The 22,117-nt window shown below is 41.0% G+C and overlaps 3 protein-coding genes and 1 long non-coding RNA gene across 4 annotated transcripts; 3 read left to right on the forward strand and 1 right to left on the reverse strand.

The window, feature by feature from the left end:
- Nucleotides 1-192: 192 nt before the first annotated feature.
- On the forward strand, nucleotides 193-11,818 carry mypn (myopalladin). Its single transcript, XM_077730132.1, has 21 exons — nucleotides 193-333; nucleotides 1,048-2,034; nucleotides 3,171-3,346; nucleotides 3,440-3,491; nucleotides 3,571-3,952; nucleotides 4,083-4,157; nucleotides 4,244-4,385; nucleotides 4,533-4,556; nucleotides 4,917-5,033; nucleotides 5,103-5,754; nucleotides 6,490-7,533; nucleotides 7,606-7,738; nucleotides 8,353-8,433; nucleotides 9,026-9,247; nucleotides 9,320-9,469; nucleotides 9,543-9,622; nucleotides 9,739-9,865; nucleotides 9,946-10,153; nucleotides 10,229-10,394; nucleotides 10,705-10,838; nucleotides 10,908-11,818. The coding sequence occupies exons 2-21, from the start codon at nucleotides 1,049-1,051 to the stop codon at nucleotides 11,084-11,086; spliced, it is 5,130 nt and encodes a 1,709-aa protein (XP_077586258.1). The 5' UTR covers nucleotides 193-333; nucleotide 1,048; the 3' UTR covers nucleotides 11,087-11,818.
- On the reverse strand, nucleotides 4,244-21,050 carry LOC144205635 (uncharacterized). Its single transcript, XR_013328143.1, has 3 exons — nucleotides 20,917-21,050; nucleotides 20,428-20,513; nucleotides 4,244-4,375 (listed from the first exon to the last, which is right to left on the reverse strand). It is a non-coding gene; the product is annotated as an uncharacterized LOC144205635 (long non-coding RNA).
- On the forward strand, nucleotides 14,085-14,855 carry atoh7 (atonal bHLH transcription factor 7). Its single transcript, XM_077730094.1, has one exon. The coding sequence runs from the start codon at nucleotides 14,169-14,171 to the stop codon at nucleotides 14,595-14,597; it is 429 nt and encodes a 142-aa protein (XP_077586220.1). The 5' UTR covers nucleotides 14,085-14,168; the 3' UTR covers nucleotides 14,598-14,855.
- Nucleotides 16,732-22,090, forward strand: pkd2l1 (polycystic kidney disease 2-like 1). Its single transcript, XM_077730133.1, has 15 exons — nucleotides 16,732-17,005; nucleotides 17,089-17,202; nucleotides 18,196-18,323; nucleotides 18,418-18,671; nucleotides 18,773-18,997; nucleotides 19,065-19,293; nucleotides 19,360-19,530; nucleotides 19,612-19,793; nucleotides 19,877-19,997; nucleotides 20,077-20,175; nucleotides 20,248-20,369; nucleotides 20,447-20,564; nucleotides 20,687-20,820; nucleotides 20,923-21,064; nucleotides 21,476-22,090. The coding sequence occupies exons 1-15, from the start codon at nucleotides 16,732-16,734 to the stop codon at nucleotides 21,587-21,589; spliced, it is 2,427 nt and encodes an 808-aa protein (XP_077586259.1). The 3' UTR covers nucleotides 21,590-22,090.
- The last annotated feature ends 27 nt before the right edge of the window (nucleotides 22,091-22,117 follow it).

The following is a 22,117-nucleotide window of genomic DNA, read 5'->3' on the forward strand; positions in this document are numbered from 1 at the left end:
GGTGGAATCCCTTTCCAGCATGCTCCCACTGGCCAATGAGGAAGGACGCCTCCCAGACATATGGGCCAGGCCTCCCCAAAATAACCCACGAGCGTGGCGCTGACAAACGTTGCTACTTTTACCACTGACAGGTTACCCTAGCTACTTGCCTTCATATTTCCTTGTAAACGCTAAGGCTAACCGTGCAGGGAAAGCCGGGCAGCCGCCTTTGTCCCGAGATTCGATTTTCCCAGATGCCAACGGGTGGAAGAGCGGAATCTCCCACTTTGAGCACAGGTGGCCCTCGAGGATACACCAGTCCATTCCCAGAGGCTAACTGGGCTTACTCTCAAGGTAAAAACACAAAATCCCGCAAAGTCATTATTCCTGTGTGACACGGAACCTCTGGCGGACTTCAATCTACTTTTAGACGCCAAATGAGGAAGTGGCCCGTTATTCACTTGCTTGAACCGCCCCACATGTTAATGAAAGAGGGGTCGGGTCATGAAAACAGGACTGTACCCTCCACTCGCCAAGTTGGATTTATGATCATATCTGTCATTTAGTTTTGCTTTGATTGTACGAGGGATTGAACTCCCGATAACAAGGTCACTCACGCACAAGATGAGGGAAGCTGCTTTTCTTTGTTGATTTTCTTCATGTAAACCGAGCTACGGCTATTATTAGATCTGACTCGGTGGGCTTGGGGTCTGTTTGCACAGGATTAATGTACACAACAGCTGCGCTTTCAGTTCCGTTGGAAGGGGAGCGCTGAGCTTCATCCCACCGATTTGAGTGTCGGTAGCATATGCGCAGCCTATCTTATGTTTGGAATCTATAACTTGCCTATGCACTAAGTTCAACAATTATGTCAACTTTGGAAGGAGGTTAGGCCATTCCTTAAACCACCAATCAAGCCTACAGAACTTGTGACAATGGCTCTCTATGTACATTGCATGAGCATATTTTCATCTGGTGTGTGAGAGGTGATCCTAAATTCAGATCTTTATGAAGGCCCCATTCAACTCCATCTATCTGACATCCACTTTTTTTTGGTTCTTTCTCTAGTATGCAAGAGAACAGCACCGAGCTTCCCCGCTCGCTCTCTCAACGCTTGAGAGAGAGCTCCCTGCAGCGTCACAGCGAGATGAGCCGATCTGATGCTTCATCGTCATGTTTTCGCATTTTTGGCTCGCTCAAAGGACAGGCCGGGGACACGGCGGCTCTCCACGAAAGCCAAATGCCAGACCTGTCGGCGTTCCTGAGCCAAGAAGAGCTAGACGAGAGCGTTAACTTGGCCCGCCAAGCCATCGGACACGAGTCCCGGGAAGACAAGGCCGAGGTCAAAGTCTCCGTCACTCCACCTGTTTCGGGTCCAGTTCCTTCCTTGATGACCTCCTCCGTTCAGCTCTCAAATCCCCCTTCTGTTTCACACGTGCCCGTTGACTCACCAGCAACGCCAAAGATTCCCACCCCAGACAGAAAGCTACAGGTGGCCCCCGTAAGACAGGAAAATGCAGCGAGGAACAGTAGTGATGGTCTACAACCATTGAACAAGTCAGTAAGGAACTCCCCATTCGGCGCGGAGACCCAGTCCAAGAAGGAGTTCCTCAACAAAGCGGCTGACTTCATTGAGGAGCTCTCCTCTCTTTTCAAGGCAAATGCCTCCAAACGGATCCGACCCAAATCGTGCAAAGGCCATCGTAGTCGGAACAAGAACCAGGATGACGGGTCAGATGGCAGGGAGCGCTTGAATGTGCCGGTGGAGGTGGCAGAGGACGTTCCAGTAATTAGCCAACAACCGGAGAACCATTTGGACTCTGGGATTGGTCATTCAGGTTTACAGGACAATAGGATTATTGAGGAAGAGCACTTTGACTCCAAAGCGGTGGAGACTCCCGAAAGCTACATTTTGACGCAGCCTCAGTCATGTACCAATGAACCGGTGTCTGAGCGCCCTCATTTTATCCAGAAACTGAAAAGCAGAGAAGTTCCAGAGGGAACCAAAGTCCAGTTGGACTGCATTGTCAGAGGACAACCTCCACCTGAAGTCCGGTAAGAACCCAAATATCTGGAAGCAAGATCATTCTTACAGGAGATCTAACAATAGCTGGAAAAAAATACACTATTCACTATAAACCATTTATGATCTGAAGTAGTATCATCGTGTCTATGACAAAGTGAAAAGTTTTTCAAATCAGAAGATTCCTAAAAATGTTGTCCACATTGATAAGCTATATAAATAAATGTGAACACTAAGGCCTGACTTGACTTTAAAAATTCATAAAAAAAATAAAATAAAGAGTTTTGTGAGAAAATGCTAGATACATTGATTACTAAATAAAGAGCGTTAATCTTAAGAAATTCAAGGCAGCGTAAGGTTGAGGTACAGACAAGGGGACATGGGCAGGGGGCATGGTCTTTTTGGTCCTACTGAGCATTGTTGAGGCACCAACATATATTTGTGCTGCGAGAATGCAAGCCCTCTGCCATTTTTAGACGGCACTGGCACAGTGAGTTGTAGTCTCGTCTGATAATGGAACTAACTGGGCTCTTGGTAGTAAAGCGAAGTAGCGTGGTAAGATGTTTTGTTTGCTCTTCAATAGAATTGATTTCTTACAAATTTTTATTCTAATGTCATTTTCTAGAAAAGCTGCTTTTTAAAAGTTGTTTTGTCTTCTATTTTCACTATATATCAAATCCATTTTACTAACAAGATTAGGACTTCTATTTTAGTGGTCATTTGTACTTGAATGTCTTTGGTTTTAAGTCATTGTGTGAGAGTTAGTATTGTGCCTATAGTTGATATATGTTAGGGACCAGAGGGAATCTCCTTGCTGGTTTTGTGCTGCAGAAGGAAAAATAGCTCTGACAGGTGCAGAGTGGAGGCACACCAACCGTCCACTTTACTGCTCATGTTTTTAATTTAGACTGTTACTCATGACAAATGACTGTCGCGTCGCAGAACATCCGCCATTGAGTCTATTCCCGTGTGGCCTGCAATGGCATTCCAGGGTACTTTCACCAGAGGGGATTGAGTATACATTTTTTAATCTGTTGAGTTTTGTAAAAGCACTACATGGACTTGACTAAGTCCAAAACTTAGTCTTCTTTAATTGGCTAGATTTAACTGCTAGTGACTATAGCTGCATGTGAAAAATGAAAAGAGCATCACTTCTGTTGGATTTCAGGTGGTTCTGTGAGGGCAAGGAGTTGGAGAACAGCCCTGATATTCAGGTCATCACCAATGGCGAGCTGCACTCTCTGATCATCACAGAAGCTTTTGAGGAAGACACGGGACGTTACTCCTGCTTTGCATCCAACTTTTACGGAAGTGACTCCACCTCTGCTGAGATTTACATTGAAGGTGATTGATTCTTTTAGGGAAAATAGGTATTGGGTCAGCAGAACAAAAATGAGAGCCTATATAAAATGCAGAAATGCACTCATGATTCTATAGGTGCATCCTCTTCTGACTCTGAGGGGGACCCACACTCTGACCATGTGGCCCAGTAAGTTCTCTCTCCATCTAGATTTGGAGATATTTAAACCACTTTATTAGTAATATTCATTTGTTTTTGCATTTGAAAGCCTGCAGGGAAAACAGACAAAGTCTGCACTACTTTCGAGCCAAATTGTTAGAGAAGTTAACGAGCCTACAGCAAATCAAAGCAAGGAGAATCCAGCAGAAGAGCTCAGCAATCTTGTGATCCAAGATTACCAGTCATTACCAGTCCAGTTGATAAGCACATCACCTCCCAGTGCCGAACTCTCTCCAGTATTAGAACCATCGTCCACTAATCCAGAGGAGACTGGACCTATCTTTTTACCTGTCCAAGTAATTGCCACATCCCCACCAGCAGACCTCACAGAGGGTCTTTTGTTGTCAGCGTCTGCTTTACCGACACCACAGCTTTTAAATTCTGAACTGCCCACCCCCAACATAGCTTCAACGCTACCACCTCAACCTGAGGTAGAGCATCATTATTGACTAATATGTATCAGAAAAAGAGCAAAGTAAAGGCTTATTGTTTAACAATGCTGGAGCCAAAATGGCCTCCAATTCTGGAATGAGCCATAACATCTATTTTGTATGTTTCCAGAGTCAATTGCCTAACTTCAACCCACTGCAAGACTTCAACGGGCAAGCCGCCATGGCTGTCCCTGTTTTCACAAAGGTGGAATCCATATATAAAAGCTATGTATCAAATAGTGTTGTTGATTGTATGTCACATTAGTATACACTTATAAATCCCACCTCTAGAGTCTGCAGGACGTGGAGGCTTCAGTCGGGCAGCTGGTGGTGCTAGAGTGCCGTGTGAAAGGAGTGCCATCCCCTCGAGTGGACTGGTACAAGGGCTCAAAAATCATTGAAGACTCGCCTGATTTCAGGATACTGCAAAAAAGTAAGCACACACTACATGTAACACTGTAATTCTCCAAAAAGAAAACATGAGTTTAATACAGTATTCTTTTTATCAGTTTTTACATATTTCCTTTCCTTGAGCATTAATCATTTTCTTCTCTGCAAACTGTCTTGATTTTGTTTTTAGAGCCCAGATTTCCAGCTGAATCAGGTAATTCTTCTGAAATGCTTCATTCTGGTGTGTGTGTGTGTATTTGGGGGTCTTTTCGGTATTTATGGTTCTGTATGCATACCTACTGTTCTGAAGTGTTTAGTCCTTGGAGGAAAAATGTCTTGCTCGTCTTCTGTAAACAAGCCAGCACTGCTTTCCTGTGCTTATGAACCTTATAAGGTCGTCTCTCTTGTGTTAAACCACCATGACAGATCATTTCAACCTGCCTTCCTTAGCTTCAAATAGACTCAGAAGTTGTCAGTGTTACTTTGTCCGACAAGTTATTTGCCCCCGTTTCTCACAACAGCAATCACATCCGAGCAATTTTATCACGTGAGTCTTGACGTTTTGTTTACCCAGAGGAAATATGTACACTGGTCATCGCAGAGGTCTTTCCTGAAGATGCTGAGATCTTTACTTGCAGTGCAAGCAATGCTTACGGAATAACATCAAGCAAAGCAGCCCTTAGGGTCAAAGGTAAACCTTCTGTTTTTCATTGAAAAAATAACTACTGCGACAGACTGAATTCTCTCACTTTAATTGCAGACAATGGCAGTAATAATAATAATGCAATCCGGCCTTTTTGCACTTTAACTGTGGAACCCAGCCGAGTCCAAGAACCATCTACAGCAGATCTCGCTATGATCAGTACCAGCAAGCCCCACTCCAGCACTATCCGTTTGGATCCATTAGTCAATAGCACCTTAAGGATGGATCCATTAAACACCAGCACCCTTCGTCTGTACCCCAATAGCTCCACCATGCTTCGTCTGGACAGCAACTTGTCAAATACCCCCAGTCTCACCTCTTGCTCTATTACCAGCCCCAACTTGGACCCTATTGGCCTTAACCAGGAGCTTGCAGCTAAAACAAGACAACCATCTAGTGCTTCACTTGGAGGTGACCAGGAAGTTCTGGTAACATCACCTGGTGGCATTTACAATCATAAGGACACCTCAAACCACCAGAATGGGACATCTGGGACGCTCCCCCTCCCCAATCCACCGCCCAACTCTTGCCTCAAGTCAGGTGTCTTGACCAACCACAAAGATTCCCGCTCTAGCTCCAGAGCCGGTCTGCGTGTACACTTCAAACTACCCGAAGATGACGTGGGTGAGCAAATTGAAATATCTGCCCCGCCTGATGAAGACAATTTGGTCAACAAAGGACCACCACCCGTGCTGGCAAAACCAAAACTGTAAGTAAAACTTTATTTAAATTTTCTGTTCAACCCTTTAGGGGGCATTCATCAAACCCATTGGGTGCCATTAACAGCCATTTCAATTGGGAGAGGCCAACAGCAAATGATTGCAACCATGTCTCCTACTCAAAATTGGATGTCATTTGCCATCAATGAGGCTAAAAAAAATAAAATGACATTTTCAGCTTACATAAGGTCGAGATATGATCCTCCTCCTCCAGTTCAGTCCAAATAAAAATGCTCCTCCTTCACCTCAACTGGTAGTCGCAATTCACTAATCCATGCAAGAAGAGCTCAAATGTGGACCTTCAAGCTTTCCAAAACAGAGGATGGCATTTTCTACTTGTAAGTTCATTATTGTTTAGATTTATTTAGTTTCTGTTCCTACTGAAAATTTCTCATGTGGTCAGAAAAAAATGTTTTTTTTTGGATTGTCCTGGATTCTTTTTATATCTATAAGTATATTTTACTAATTGGATATACTGTCATCTAAACGAAAATGAAAGATGTAATTCCGGGTGCATATTAAGAAATGTGTTATTTTATGTCCGACATATCAGTGGTCCATAAAAGGCCAGTCCATCTTTGTGCTAACTTTGGTTCACTCCTCCTTTGGCTTTACTGGACTGGCCAGCAGTAATTCATTTGAAAACAGCACTGAGCCTCCCTCATAATAACCTTGTATAGACAATTCCCAGCTCATTTCTCACATCACATCTACTTGATTGACAGGGACTCAGCTCAGCTGCAGCTTCTTCACAACCAGGTTCTTCTGGAGCAACAGCAGGAGAGCGAACCTCTAAGCCAAAACAACAACCAGCCTTCATTCCAGTTAAGCGCAGGGGCGCCTAAATCTAGTGAAAGTTCACCATGGTCCCCCAGAGAAAACCAGGATTCCCATTCGACCTACCGGAACAATGTTTTGCAGATGACACCCAAATCTGGACCTCCCCACACTTCGACAACCCCTGCATCATCACTGAATTTTGCTCCTGCTATCAACACCGCTCCCCCACAGCTAAGATCTTTTCAATCCACGCCCCAGGTTACTACCTCTTCCCCAGCCACGTTCCTTCCACCGGCGCCACAGTTAAACACAGCCCCGCCTCTTAGCGCGCCACCCTTGACCCAGATGAACACCATTCATGCGTCCCACCTCAACTTATCGGCAACAGTTCTTGCCAGAGCCGCTCAGAAACCCCAACTTTCCTCTAAGCCCGTCACAAATCTCAATATAAGCTCTACAACAGCTCATCCAACGCCGAGCTCACATCACGTCACATCTCCGGCCACTTACCTGAGAAGCACCCACGCCTCCCTCATGAATCTCACTGCGACCTCACAGGCTTTCAACTACACTCGGCCTAAAGAGTTCATCACGGCTCAAACTTTGTCACCCATCAGGAGTCCTTCCCCAACGGAATCCCCAGTCCCACTTCTACAGGAACTGGCAGCAGAGCTCCACTCCTCCAACGCCATCTTTCCCACACTCCCGCCATTCTCCCCACCAAACAGGGCTTTCCCCACAAGAGTTCTCCGGTCACCTACCAGTCCCCCGACAGTTGTGTCCTCCCCCACACCAGATCAGACAGCAACCTTAAACAACATGTTCACCTTCAGAGCCCAATCACCCCCGCAGGCTTCCTCTCCGACCTCCAGCAGCTCCACCCCAAGCCCAATCCAGAATCCAGTGGCTTTCCTGAGCTCCATCTTGCCTTCCCTGTCTCCATCTCAGCCTACCAACTCCATGGGCCTTCCCAGAGGAGCACCCATTGGGTACTTCAAACTGAGCCTTTTGCAATAAAATAATAAATTACGTGTTCTAAAAATTATCTTTCATGTCTTAAGGGTAAATAAGAAGATGCCAAGGACGCGCCCACCACCAACTGAAAACATTCGTGAAAACAAAGAGATCCTTCTTCATGAGTTGGAGAAAAAAATGCAATTTAAGGATGATCTTCCCAATTTTGCCCATCAACAGGTATCCAATATTTCTTTAATTAGTTGACACCATATATACATAGTATGTATTCACTAATTTTTAACTAACCAAGAGCATAGTTATTAGCCTGTTTTTACGGTTATGTGGACTTGAATTAATTTATTTATGGAGTATGGTTAAATCATTTTGAATAAACAGTCCAGCATTTTGTAGTATTTTAAAAATGAGGCTGGCTCGACTAATTGAGAATTTGATCATTCTACATATACTGCCTTTTTATGTGCTTTTTCATTTTCCTATGAACTATGAATTAAATCTTAACACTTAAAATTCCATCAATACAGTGTAGATACAATACAATACATTACAATGTACCCTTGTAATGTATTATATTGTGATTGGGTACCATGGCAACACAATACATTCAGTGGATGAGTTATCCCTCATTAATAGCTACAAATGAGTTAATTACATGGTATTTTCAACTTCCCTTTTCCCTTGACATTACACTTTCCTTTCTTATTCACGACCATCAGTCCATTTTATCCATGTTACTGTAACACTGCATGTGAATAACATTCATTAGTTTGTCGATGCGCTATTAGTTTGTGTGTCTTTGTGGGTGTTCATCATCCATCCCTATCCTCTCATAGAAGCGGAGTAATGAGGGGAAAGCAGCGAGCAGACCCCTTGTTGGACCAAACATTCCAGCAACTGTCATTAACTATGATGAGGTACAATGATTATCTCGTTGCAAACATTCATTCATTCAGGAAGCTAACACCATGAGATTTCGTACAACCATGTGATGTCATGTTTGGACACAATTGATAATGCTTTGTCCAAATCTCTGACTTAATTAACTGAAATATAAACTGCATGGATACCACATTATCAACAACTCACAGTCATTCATTTCTCATTTTAAAGCTTGTATTCCTGATCTGGATCATCAACAAAATATACACATTTCAAAGATTAACAATACTGTTATTATTTAATTCCTGTTATCTGTTTTATCCTCATTTTTTTCTCTCCCCATGATCATTTATTTTGCTTTACAGTAGGCAGTTTGCTACAGCATGTTTCTAATGAGGTGGTATTAAGTCATAACATTTTTAAAATCAAATTTGTAAGTTTTGACTTCAATACCTCCACTGCTAAATGCTGTATCAAAACAGTAAGTGCAAATTTCTGATGTCTGCTTATAGCAAAAAACTTAAGCGCTTGTCTGCTATATTGTGTTACATCAGTTTTCCCGCAGGTTGAAAAACTCAAATTCCAAGAAGTCAGTTTACTTTCATGTTGTGCATTTTCCTTTACTAGGAGTACAAAATTTCCAATTTTGAGCAAAGGCTAATGAGCGAGATTGAGTTCCGCTTAGAGCGAACGCCAGTGGAGGAATCAGACGAGGATGTTCAACACGACGACGTCCCCTCGGGCAAATGCATTGCGCCCCTCTTTGACAAGAAACTGAAGAACTTTAAAGCCATGGAGGGTGTACCTGTTACTTTCTCCTGTAAACTTATCGGCATCCCTGTCCCCAAGGTGAGACGAAAAGTCATACAAGAGGACTCTTTTACAGTTTTCATCCACTACAATACAACTATGTCATCACAGGTGTACTGGTTCAAGGATGGGAAGCAGATCTTAAGGAAGAACACACATTATCAGAAGATAAGGGAGGGTGACGGAACATGCGCTTTGCACATCCAGTCTACAACAGCTGATGATGATGGGAACTACACAATCATGGCAGCAAATCCACAGGTAACATCTTTCAGAAATCTTCCTCACACTGTCCTTTTATTCAAATTTGGGCTCACTATCTGTATGTCAACAGGGACGAATGAGCTGTTCAGGTCATCTGATAGTCCAAACGGGACCACCACGACATAGAATGATCCCAATAAACTGTCAGAGGTGAGCAAATCCAGAAGAATTAAATGGTGTCCTAGTTATAGGGTGCTTTTAACCCTTGTTAAGACATGTGACTATATATTTCTGGTTATTTAAAAGAATATAAAATTGCCTTTTAGGGTACGAAGTCGCGTTCAAGAAGTCGAGGGAGAGCAAACCCAGGAAGGGTTTTTTCAGCCTCACTTTGCCCAGGCTCCAGGAGACATGCTGGCACATGAAGGGAGAGTGTGCAGACTAGACTGCAAGGTAGGGACCATGCTTTGAAGCCCCCTATAAATCAATATTTCCAATCCCATCATAAAAAAAGCTCTTGGTTTGTCTTTTAGGTGAGTGGTCTGCCTAACCCAGAGCTCATGTGGCTGGTGAATGGTAGACCCATCTACCCAGATCTTTACCACAAGATGCTGGTACGGGAAAACGGCATTCACTCTTTGGTCATTGACCCCCTGACACAGAAAGATGCTGGCACATACACCTGCATTGCAAGCAACAAAGCAGGGCAGAGCTCTTTCAGTCTAGAACTTAAAGTTGTGGGTGAGCAAAGTTCAGCAGATTTCAGATCATTTCAGTAATTTTGAAAGTATGAAAAGATTTAAATCTGCTCCTCAGAGAAAGAAGTGAAACAAGCGCCACAATTTGTGGAGAAGTTGCAGAATGTGGGAATTCCCGAGGGGAGCCCCGTCAGGATGGAGTGTCGGGTGGTGGGTGTGCCCCACCCAGTTATATTTTGGAAGAAAGACAATGACACCATTCCCAAAATGCAGAGCAGAATGAGGTCAGTGAGACTACTGAAGAAAATACAAGTACATTCTGACAATGCTCACACAGGAAATATTTTATAATTAAAACAACAAAATTACAATAACTATATTAACCATCAAAGTGTTCAGCATTCACTTTAGAGATATCTGGCGCCATCGATCGTACAATGTCTAGACCGCCAAATTTTAGACACCCTTTCAGTCTTATTTCAATGCAAAAAAACATTGTCTTATATTCGGGCCAATGCGACAAATAGGTGTCAAACCTTTAGCCATAGGAAAGTTAGTCGATGGATTAAAATGGTAAATTTGCTTTTGTATTAGCATGCAACAGGATGCCACAGGATACGTGTGTCTCCTAATCCAGCCAACCACCAAAGATGATGCAGGATGGTATACGGTGTCAGCCAAAAACGAGGCTGGGATTGCGGCTTGCACCTGCAGGCTTGACATTTATGGTACGAAAATGAGCAGTACCTAGATAAAAGTGCCATGCAGTACGTGTCACCATCTATTATGACCTTCAGCGCAGTGGCATCAGACTGTGCCGGCACCCATGAAGAAGACGCCCCGCTCCAGTGGCCGCTACGCAGCTCTCACGGGCCAAGGGCTCGATATCAAATCGCTCTTCTCCCCAACGGAGATGAGCCCCTTCCTTTACTCCAGCTCACCTTCTGAGGCCGCACTGGAGAGCGAAGAACTTTGAGGAAGGAAAGTGTTTACCTGCACGGGTGGTCCTGGGATTTGTGTAACCAGTTAGAAATGAGATAGCTATGGGGAAATGTTTGTGCAACCTGCTAGCACAGTGTCACCATTCCGGTTTACATATAGGTCATATCGAGAGTGTTTCACATACAGAAAACACAAAGCAATCCATTTTGAAAAAAAGTCTTAGCCCATGAGCCATCGTTGGAGGGCAATTTTGCTCTCCATTTAGCATTTATTTGTGCTGTTATTTATTGTTTGAAGATTAAGATCCTATATGAAACAAAGTTGTAGTCCCCTTCAAAAATAACACATACCCTGGTTTATATCAATGATTTAAATTAAGCTAATTTATTTTAAGAACTAGTAGTTGATTTAACATTAAAATGTTTCAAAAGTAGTCTATTATTTATTTCAATCTATGACCGATACATCTTTTTGCATCGTGTTTTCCATATGTAAAGTAAGCATGTTTTTACTTCACAGTTACATTATATTTTGCTAGCAGCTGTAAGTGGGGATGCCAATGTGGGAAGTGAGTACAGTGACACTAAAAATTATGTTGTAGGACAACGAGAAGTATTTGAAGCAGTGATTGCCTTTAAAAGAATCGAGTAATATTTTAAGTGAGTGTGAAAACATATTGATGGGAGTTTCAAAGCTATTCTACTTCTGTAATGTTGCACATTGTAAAATAGTTTTATCTTCAGAATAAAATGATGAATTCAAGTGACTTTGGTTCACTCCACTACAAGTTTTTCCTCTCAAACCAAACTAAATGACATCCAATTAAAACCCAAATGAGCTGCTGAATATTACCTTCTTTCAAGCACGTGCGTGAGTTCATTTAAATCTTGTCATATTTGTGCACGCTTTGTTTGGACTGTGCTTATTGTTTGAAATTTAAAACAAATAAGACGTACCAGGAGCCAATTAAGCATAGCTAATCAGTCCAAGTAAAGTAAAAGAAGGTTCAAATAGGCATAAAATTACATTCACCTTCCTTGACCCAATTAGAGTGTGAGACTCATTTGACCAGCTGGCAGGCTGAGTTGCGAGCTGGCTGGTGTTTGTGCGTGTTGCAAATTCATAAATATATAATGGGAATGAATATAAGACCAATAAACATTTCCTTATTATTCAACAATTTCAGCCTCTTCAAATGTGCGCAAATAAGTTTCCAAAACAAAAAAAGCCTAATTCTCCCAATTCAGATCAATTATAGATTTCATGAGAGGCATAATTATATTGCAATAATTATATATTGGGACTTGTTAAGAGTAAATCCTTCACTAAACTTTCACCAAGACTAAAACATACGCTCTATTTCTCCATAAGGGGATCAGGCTAGAATGCAGCATGGCTTTCTGTCAAGGGTGACGGGGCACTCCTCTGCCGTGACATATGGCTTTTGACAACAGGCCGCATTTTAGTTGGAGGTGCTCAAACAAGCCAATCATATGACGGGGCGAGGGGGAAGAAAAAGGGTGCAAGACACGGAAGGGCAGGGCCTCATTTCAGACAAGACAAGCAGCAGCTGGCAAACTACGTCAATCTGTAATCAATGAACCAACTGGTAGATGGGATTATCTGCCTAATTGCACAGCTAACCAGTCCATCCTAAAAATGAGCAGACAGCATCAGCTTGTGTCCATGACCCAATAGCAGAGACAGCCATTATACTCAAGCTTTCGTAGTGATTAATCATTCATAACCTGCCTCACCAATTTATAAAGTGTGTTCAATATAGAATTTTTACAGCCAAAATATTGGGATAGGCTCAACTCCAACACACCAGGAATAAACAGTTTTGAAAATGAATGGTTAATTGTCCTATCGAGGGTTAATAAAAATACTAAACTACTAGTAAACTCCGATTTATGTCTCCATTAAAAAAAGAAAATAACTTGAAATTGACTTCACCTCATACTTATTAAGCATTTTTCACCATTCTATAAAATAAACTGGATTGTGCGTCAGATTTAATAAAATGTATGTTTTCCCTAAATTACAAATGTATTGCAACCAGGTGGAAAAGATGTGCCAGACAAATGATTCTGTCAATCCGTTTTTTTTCTGGCTCATTACACAGATCAATTATTTATTTCTTATGTCCATCTGTGCTCCACATAGTCAATCATTAATGCACAACAACTAATATTGATGATAATTTACTCTTAATACAAATAGTTTTTATATGAACAATATCATATCCAGATTTTGGTGGAATAATCTGGGCATCATGCTGTCCATATTGTCCAAGGATTTTAATCCCCAGATTTTCAGTTAAAATCCCCCAGGTTACACTTACACTTGTGTTGCCTCAGGCTAATCTCAGATTATGCTTCTTATCAACACATGGAAAGAGGATTTAGTGGATTTTGCAGTATGATACCACTACAGGCCATATTGACAAATTTAAAAGAAAAACTTTTAGAAGTTGAAATTGATTAAAAAATCTCTATTGAATATAATTATTTAATGACAAAGACCAATTTGGCTCTATAGTAAACGTCCACAATGTAATCTCCAATTGATTTTCCCAAATTTAAAATACAACACAGCCATCCATTTGCATCCAAACAAAATTATTTTACATAAATCTGAAAAGATCTAAACAAATCTTGTTATCATATTTTTCAAAGTTTGTTGGCAGCATCATCAGTAATGAGTTATACTAGCAGATGGTAGACTTTGGTGTTTGTGACACATGGCTCCAAGTGAGCCCAGCCCAAGATAATTGGAATTTCATTAAGGTTTTTTTTGTTTGTGTGTGAGTGTGTGCGTGTGTGTATTGAGTGTGCATGTATAGTTTACATGCATGTGTGTGTGTATGTACGCAGAGTGGATGCTAGGGGTCTGCTGCATGGGTGTGAGCCCTATGAGGGGGTAGTAGAGGGGCATGGGCTCCACCTGCTGCCACCTGTTCATCTGCTGGATGCCCTTATAAAAGCAGCCCTGTTTTCTGGAGACTTTTCAGACTCTTCACTCGCTGAACATTCAAGGATAAAGCAGTAGATCAGAGCTACAGAGACCATTGCGGACCCTCTGGCTAGCCTTTTTTCCACATCCTCAACCAAACCATGAAGCCCCGCCGGTCGAGCTGCACCGACTCGGGATCCGAGTCTTCGGAAGCGGACTCCAAAAGCCCGGAGAAGTACGAGTCGGCCACGAGGCGGAGGATGGCCGCCAACGCCAGGGAGAGGAAGAGGATGCAAGGCTTGAACACAGCCTTCGATCGCTTACGGAAGGTCGTCCCGCAATGGGGCCAAGATAAGAAACTGTCCAAGTATGAGACCTTGCAAATGGCTCTGAGCTATATTATGGCCCTCAACCGGATTTTGGTGGACACCAAGAGGCACAACACTGCACAAAGGCAGTGGGTGGACTTGCAGTTTGACTGTGCGCAGCCTGACAACTACCAGTACCTTGTACGGTACGACGCTACGGGGCAGGACTATATCAACACCTCTCTCTCTTATCAATTTGAAGGGCATCCGCTTCCCATATAAAGACATTTGCCTGCAGGCATGTAAAACTGTCATGTTGTAAACAACAATGTGAGCCCTTTTCTCCCATTATGGAGATAGTAAATACTTTTGTATTGATTGATTTATTTTAAAGATCGTTGTTTGACAATCAAAAGGCTTTTTATTTTCAAGTCTTGGCTATATTAGGCAGGTGTTTGTTCAATATAGACATGTAGTGTCATTTTTAACAACTATTAGACCTGGCATGCTATTGTGTATTGTATTGTGAAATAATGTGCAATTTCAGAGAATTATAGATAATAGTTGCATAGATTATTTTAATATTGTTGAACAATAAATATGGAAGATGTTGTTTTTTGCATTCTAAATTGTTTTGCAATGAGAATAAATATTTTGGATCATATATTCTCTTTTTTCCTTCACTGTCTTTGATTGAGATGATTATTTGAGTATCATTATTATTATATTATCTTATTCTATTACAACATGTTTTGTCTTGTTATTTTACATCCACAGTGGTTATAATTTCCTTCTTGATAAACTAGTGAATTTACTGTCACTTATTTGGATGTCACTAAAAAGAGTGTCATTGAGGAGATGATGTCATTTATTAGTACAGTCTCGACGGCCCACGAGTGACGATCTCTCTTTACCGATAATGGCAAGCTATGTCCACTCTGACATGTAAATCCTCCCTTTGTTCACGGTCTCTGTGCACCGAGATAACAGACGCTTACGTCAGAAGCGACAAAAATAAAAACACTAAAATACATGACGCAACAGAATTCTAACACAATTGTTGTGAATAAAATACAAAATATTACCAGCAACGAGGTAGACTTTTAATTTGCACGAACTGTCTAATATGAGCTGAGCAAGACTGTTTACTGGCGGTGCAAGACTATAAGTTTAAATGCCAATCAAGCCCTATTGTCAAGTGATTGTCACAGATTTGAAAAGTTTGAATGGTGGCACAAGCCAGAGCAGATTAAGAAGCTTCTGAGCAAGATCCTGACCTGGCTTCAGCGGGGCAGCAGAAATTAAACTCCATTGTGTGCTAATGGCTGTGTGTAATCGCTTAGTTTAGAGTCGCTGAAGCGTGAGCGCCCAGAGCTCGACCCAAACACTATCGTCTTTAAAAAAAATAAGCTACAACGGTGGTTTCACTGTATGCCACAACTGCCACTTGACCAGTGGACTTTGCATAAAAGTATAAAAGCATGCACAAAAAGCTAAGTTCATATACTACAATACTAATATAGAATGTCTCCAATACAATTAACCAAGTTCACTCGTGTGACATAGGCAGGCTTTACATTTTGGCGTCAGAAACCGAACGTGACAAACATGGTTACAGATGGTCATGATGACGCATTGGCCACGTTGAATGTCGGCATACCTAATAAATGCTTCTTGACAGTTGGCATGTCAAAAATGAATAGACAGGAGAGTCAAAATTGCGTGTCAGTGACACTGCAATTACACTCAATTGGGTCCCCAGCAGTGAACAGTTGGCAGTAGGGAGGGAAAAAAGATCTACAGTCTTCATATAACAATACAATTCGGTAATTTTCTCATAAGGAGAAAAATGATTGCATGAGGTGGCAATGAGTGCTGATGCAAGATGCTCAGCGGGATAGTAATTGAGAGGTCTAAAGCCCATGTCAATGTCGCATTTGAAGCTTCTAATGTATTTGTAAGACTTTACAAAGTACTTATAAGTTTTCTATTACATATAGTATGGCTAAGGAGTACTGTAGTTCCCTTTCAAATGCTAAAACCATGCGTCCAGTATAATGAATAGATGGGTTTCCCAAAAAAGTACTGTATTTTTAAAAATTCATAAAATGTGAAAATATATAGTAGTACTACAATACTGAAAAGTCTTTCTATCTGTCCATTTTCTTGAAATGGGGTCCCAATTTATGCACTTTTTTAATTTATAAAGATATGTGAAATCTGTTCTTGCTTCTACAGTATTTCCTAATCAGTCAGAATCTGTTGACAAAAAAAAAATGCTCCTGCAGAGGACTGTCCGCCAGCTCCTCCCTCCCCAATGCTTATGTCACCTTCTCCTTAAAACCATCTGAATCTGCAGGTATTGAAAAGCTGCTCACCCTGCCCCTGCTTGACTTTTTTTCTCTGATCCTCCAAAATGAAGAGTCTAAACAATCGAGCCGATAGCCACTTGTCCGGCCAGGTGGAATGTGAATTGGAAAATATGGGTTCATGGGTGAACCAGGGATTCATTGACAGTTCACCACCATTACCACGGGTTGTGAACACAGTCTACAACCCTCAGCCACTCTTCCAGGGCTCCATGGAGAGCATGTACAACGTGGAGACCCCGGGCAAGTTTAAAGAGGAGCCACGCTCAGCTGATAAAATCCTGGTCAATGAACGCAAAGGCTGCTGTTCTTTCATTAAAGGTAGGAACATTCTTACATTGGCTATTAGTTTAACCACAGATCTTTTTTTTTTATTTCTGTCTTCTTTGCAATATTCTTGATAGGTTTGTGGGGTACAACATTGACTGAGAACACCTCCAACAACCGGGAACTATTTGTCCGCACCACTCTACGGGAGTTAATGATCTATGTGGTCTTTTTAGTGGACATTTGTCTGTGTAAGTAATCAGATCAACAGAGTAAATGTGATTTTTTACAGAGGCAGTGTTTGCTATGTGCAATGTGGGTGACTGCATAGGGCGCAATGTAAGTGGGGGTGCATCTAAAATAATATATGATTTTTTTTCTCAATTATATTACCAGTTGCCTAAATTAGTACTATCCCCTCATTTCAGTTTGCATAGCAGAAGTAATGTCATTACAGTCAGTCTAAAATGAGGTAATTTTGTTTTTGTTGTTGTACTTTTTACTGTAGTTCTACTGTAACAAATTTCTTATGATGATGGAGTTGATGGTTTCACATAACAGAAGGACAGAAAAGCCACGTGTTAGATTCAATCCAGTCATTCAGAACACAATTCAATGCCAATTGCAAAATGGGTAAAATACATCTAAAATATTGCCTCAGGTCTGAGCACTTAATTAGGATTATGTTCATTACTTTTCATGTTTGGGGGTTTAAATTTATTCCATTCTAGTTTTGTGGTTCCAATAGGTCCCAATAACACACAAAGTGTAGAGGGAAACCGGGATAGCTGGTTTAGCATACAAAAGCCACCCCAAACCCACCCTTTTGTTTTCATCCTTACCATAAATGTCCTCCCCATCCCTTCACCTGAGAGCCTTTGTTAAACCAGCCATTAACCTTGAAAGCAACATGACCGCAGCCCTCTTGCCTTTTAGCGATAAGAGCATTTTGGCTTTGAGCATTGTGTCTTTGTCTGGTTTATATTGACAGTGTTTGATGAGGCTATTTGCGTCAGATTCAAATACGCTCTTCACAAACAAATTACAGCTTCTAATCTGCACCACTCTGATGGTCACAACATAAATACATCCAGAGAACAAATGTTCAATGATATCTTGTGTGGGTCCTGTTTTACACTTGTCTTATCATGGAACTACTGAATGGAGGACGGTTAAGAGCTGAACCAGACCAAAGCCAAGGGGTAGGCCAATGTCAGTAAAAATGTCATGATGCTGTCTTGCAGTGACATACGGGATGACAAGCACCAGCACCTACTATTACACTAAAGCCATGACAGACTTGTTTGTGAATACAGCTGGAGAAAGTGGGGTTAAATTTCAGTCCATTAGCACCATGGGGGATTTTTGGACTGTGAGTATTTGCAAATACACATTTATTTATTCATTGGTTCACCACAGTGGGAATCAAAATAATAATTTTGACCGTTGTTTTTCTGTATGACCAGTTTGTTCAGGAACCATTATTAGATAATTTGTACTGGACTAAATGGTACAACAATAAGTCAATGGACAGTGGCGATCAGTCCTTCATCTACTATGAGAATATGTTGTTGGGAGTCCCAAGGATGAGACAGATCAAGATTAAGAACAACTCTTGCAAGGTTCATAAAGACTTCCAGGATGAGATCTTGGGATGTTATGATGTCTACAATGAGAAAAAGGAGGATGATCTCAACTTTGGGCTGATCAACGGCACTGCGTGAGTTACCACTTGGCACTAATGCCAGTCAATGCATTTTTTAAGTAACTCTATAGTCAACTGGCGATTTTCCTAATTTGGAAAATTTTGTTTCTCTGCAGATGGAGCTACCAATCTGAGAAAGTGATCAAGGGTTCCTCCCATTGGGGTTTGCTGACCACTTACAGTGGAGCTGGATACTACCAGGACCTGGGTCAAACCAAGGAGGAAAGTGCAATTGTTGTGAAGGAATTGGAGGAGAACCTTTGGCTGGATCGAGGAACCAGAGCTGTTTTCATTGACTTCTCCACTTACAATGCAAACATCAACATGTTCTGTGTCATCAGGTATAGACTGAACTTGAAATTGCGCCATTAGTACCCCGATTTGTGATTGACATCAATCTGTTGATAGGTTGGTAGTGGAATTCCCTGCAACTGGCGGAGCGATTCCTTCCTACCAGATTCGAACTGTTAAACTGATTCGCTACATCAGCTACTGGGATTACTTCATCCTGGCCTGTGAGATGGTCTTTTGTTTATTCATCCTCTACTATGTTGTGGAAGAGATTCTCGAGCTTCGAATACACAAGTTCTCCTACTTCAAAAGCATCTGGAATATACTCGACATAGTAGTCATAATGGTAAGAAAGTGATTCGTGATTTCAGGTTTTTAATGAACTTGAAACAATTTATTTTTCTAATTGTAGCTCGCCATTGTTGCCATTGTATTCAACATTTTCCGCACGGTCAAAGTGGACAAGTTGCTTGGCAAACTTTTGGACCAACCAGAGATCTATGCCGACTTTGAGTTTCTAGCATTCTGGCAAACACAATACAACAATATGAATGCAGTTAACCTGTTCTTTGCATGGATCAAGGTAAAATACAATCTTATACCACTCTCAATGTTGACATTTGACACCGTTTAAAAATAGTCTGTGCTTTTTTTGTCTATGTAGGTCTTCAAATACATCAGCTTCAATAAAACCATGACCCAGCTGTCCTCCACTCTGGGTCGTTGTGCCAAAGACATTGTCGGTTTTGCCATCATGTTCTTCATTGTTTTCTTCGCATACGCTCAGCTCGGATATTTGCTCTTTGGTACTGAGGTGGAAACATTCAGCACCTTTCTCAAGTGCATGTAAGACACGTTCCAAACTGTGGTACAACCTGAAAATGTGCGATACCTGAAATAACCATTGTCTTTTCATTTTCCCCCTGCAGCTTCACCCAGTTCAGGATAATATTAGGAGACTTTGATTATGATGCAATCGATCGTGCAAACAGAGTCCTCGGACCAATTTATTTTGTCACCTATGTTTTCTTCGTTTTCTTTGTCCTCCTTGTAAGCCATTCTATACACAAGTCCTTTCAAAGTAAAATAATGCTGTCTATATGGAACTTACCATTTTATATCTCCTTAGAACATGTTTCTTGCCATCATAAATGACACATATTCTGAAGTGAAAGAGGAGCTATCGTCCCAGAAAGATGAGCTGCAGTTCACAGATATTATAAAACAGGTAACCGAAAATATTGTGGGTGAATATGTGTATTTTCATCACAACATAGTTTTTATTTTTTTCCCCCATCAGAGCTACTTGAAGACATTTATGAAGCTGAAGCTTAAAAATGAGAAGATATCAGATGTTCAGAGGGCTCTACGTGCCGGATCCGGCGAAATTGAATTCAAAGATTTTAGAGAAACATTAAAAGAGTAGGTGGCAAAGCAAAAATTGAAAATGTCATCTCCAATAAATAAACAAAATTCTTACCACTTCAATGATCTCGCAGGATGGGACATGCTGATCATGAAATTTCTGCAGCTTTTTCACAGTTTGACCGTGATGGGAACCACATTCTGGATGAGGAAGAACAGGAAAAGATGAAAACAGAACTTGAGGAAAAGAGGGTTTGTAGAGTCAAATGTGCTTCCCCAATGTTTCTTTTTAAATGTCCTCGTATTATTTTTTAAGGGAATAATAAGTACAACAAACAAATTCTAATGAAGATCTTTTTTCCCCCTTTTCTCAGGATGCTCTTGCTGCTGAACTCAACAATCTTGGAATGACCTACGGAAGAGATTTAGGAGGAAAGTCTCCAGTGATCCTAAATGACCAAAAGAGCAACGCTGGTCACCCTATTATGGACCAAGAGAAGTTTCTACGGTCACATTTTGCATCTAAAAATTATATTCAAAAAATGAAATCAATACATTCAAACTTATCATTGCATTATTAACTCTAATATTTAATTTTTCCTACCTGCAGGTTGGCCAGGCAGGTTGTCCAACTTGAAAATGCCATGTCTGGCATCACAGTGAAGATTGAGTTAATTCTGAAGAAAATTGGGATGGAGAACATAACAGATATGAACAAAAATAATGGCAAGACTTTGACCAACAACCACCACGTGAGTATATAATGGTAGTAACGCTAGTTATAATTACTTTTAAAGTTACTTTTGGATGACAAGTCCCGACTCAATTCTAAACTGGTGGCGTTAACTAAGCAAACATTTGACATTAGCCCCTTTTACCTGTTAAATGTAGTAGTTGTACCGCTTTATTTCGAGTTATAACCCTTGCGGGTCGCCATTCTATTTCCCCCAAATGTTTTCACGTCTCGATCGTAAGGTTAATTGACAATTTATTTTATTAATGAAGGTTCATTAGCGAAGGTATGCTAGTTTGAGTGCATCTTACCGAGTGATGTGCGTGTTGACCACAATGCACCATAGGCGGTAATTGAGTCTACTGGTACTTCTTAATCATGATGCTAATATGTCACCTACCTTCCTTCTCTTTTTAATGATCCACTGCAGGTGGATCAAAATACTTCAGATGGTAGCATCCTTGTTTGTGTTGATCGAGGGACAAAGGCTGTAATTCCACCGGGGAGAATTTGCACAATTCCCACATACGACTGTCATATGTGATACAAACATGAAGATGTGATGCTGGAATGAATATGTTCCATTGAGTGACAGATCAAATATTTAACACTTTAAGAGTAATATCTCTTGATTAAAATATCCTCCAAAATGAATTATTTTCGACAAATATTCAATACTTTAAAGCATCTATGCTTGATCTTGTTTAATTAAAATATGTAAATAACTTTTTTTTGTTTTATTTTAGCCATAGGCACTACTATTACTACAAAAGTTTGAGCTTAAGTAGGCACTTACAATGTAAAGTGTTGTAGATTCTATATGAATATAAAACTTAAATATAAGTGTTGTGCAATATATTCAAACACTGTTGTGCAGTAAAGTATAAATAAATGCCTAATGTTTGTCTGTTAGTTGCCAAATGGTTAACAAATACATGCAACAGTAGTTATTTTACCATGTATTCAAAGGTTATTAACTTCCTTGCATAGTATGGTGAAGTGAGAGCCTTTTAAAATGTAAATATGCAATAAAGAGTTAATTATTTATCCGGTTTGTTAAAGTCTTGCATTG

Source organism: Stigmatopora nigra, chromosome 12 (assembly GCF_051989575.1).
Source record: "Stigmatopora nigra isolate UIUO_SnigA chromosome 12, RoL_Snig_1.1, whole genome shotgun sequence".
Classification (NCBI taxonomy): domain Eukaryota; kingdom Metazoa; phylum Chordata; class Actinopteri; order Syngnathiformes; family Syngnathidae; genus Stigmatopora; species Stigmatopora nigra.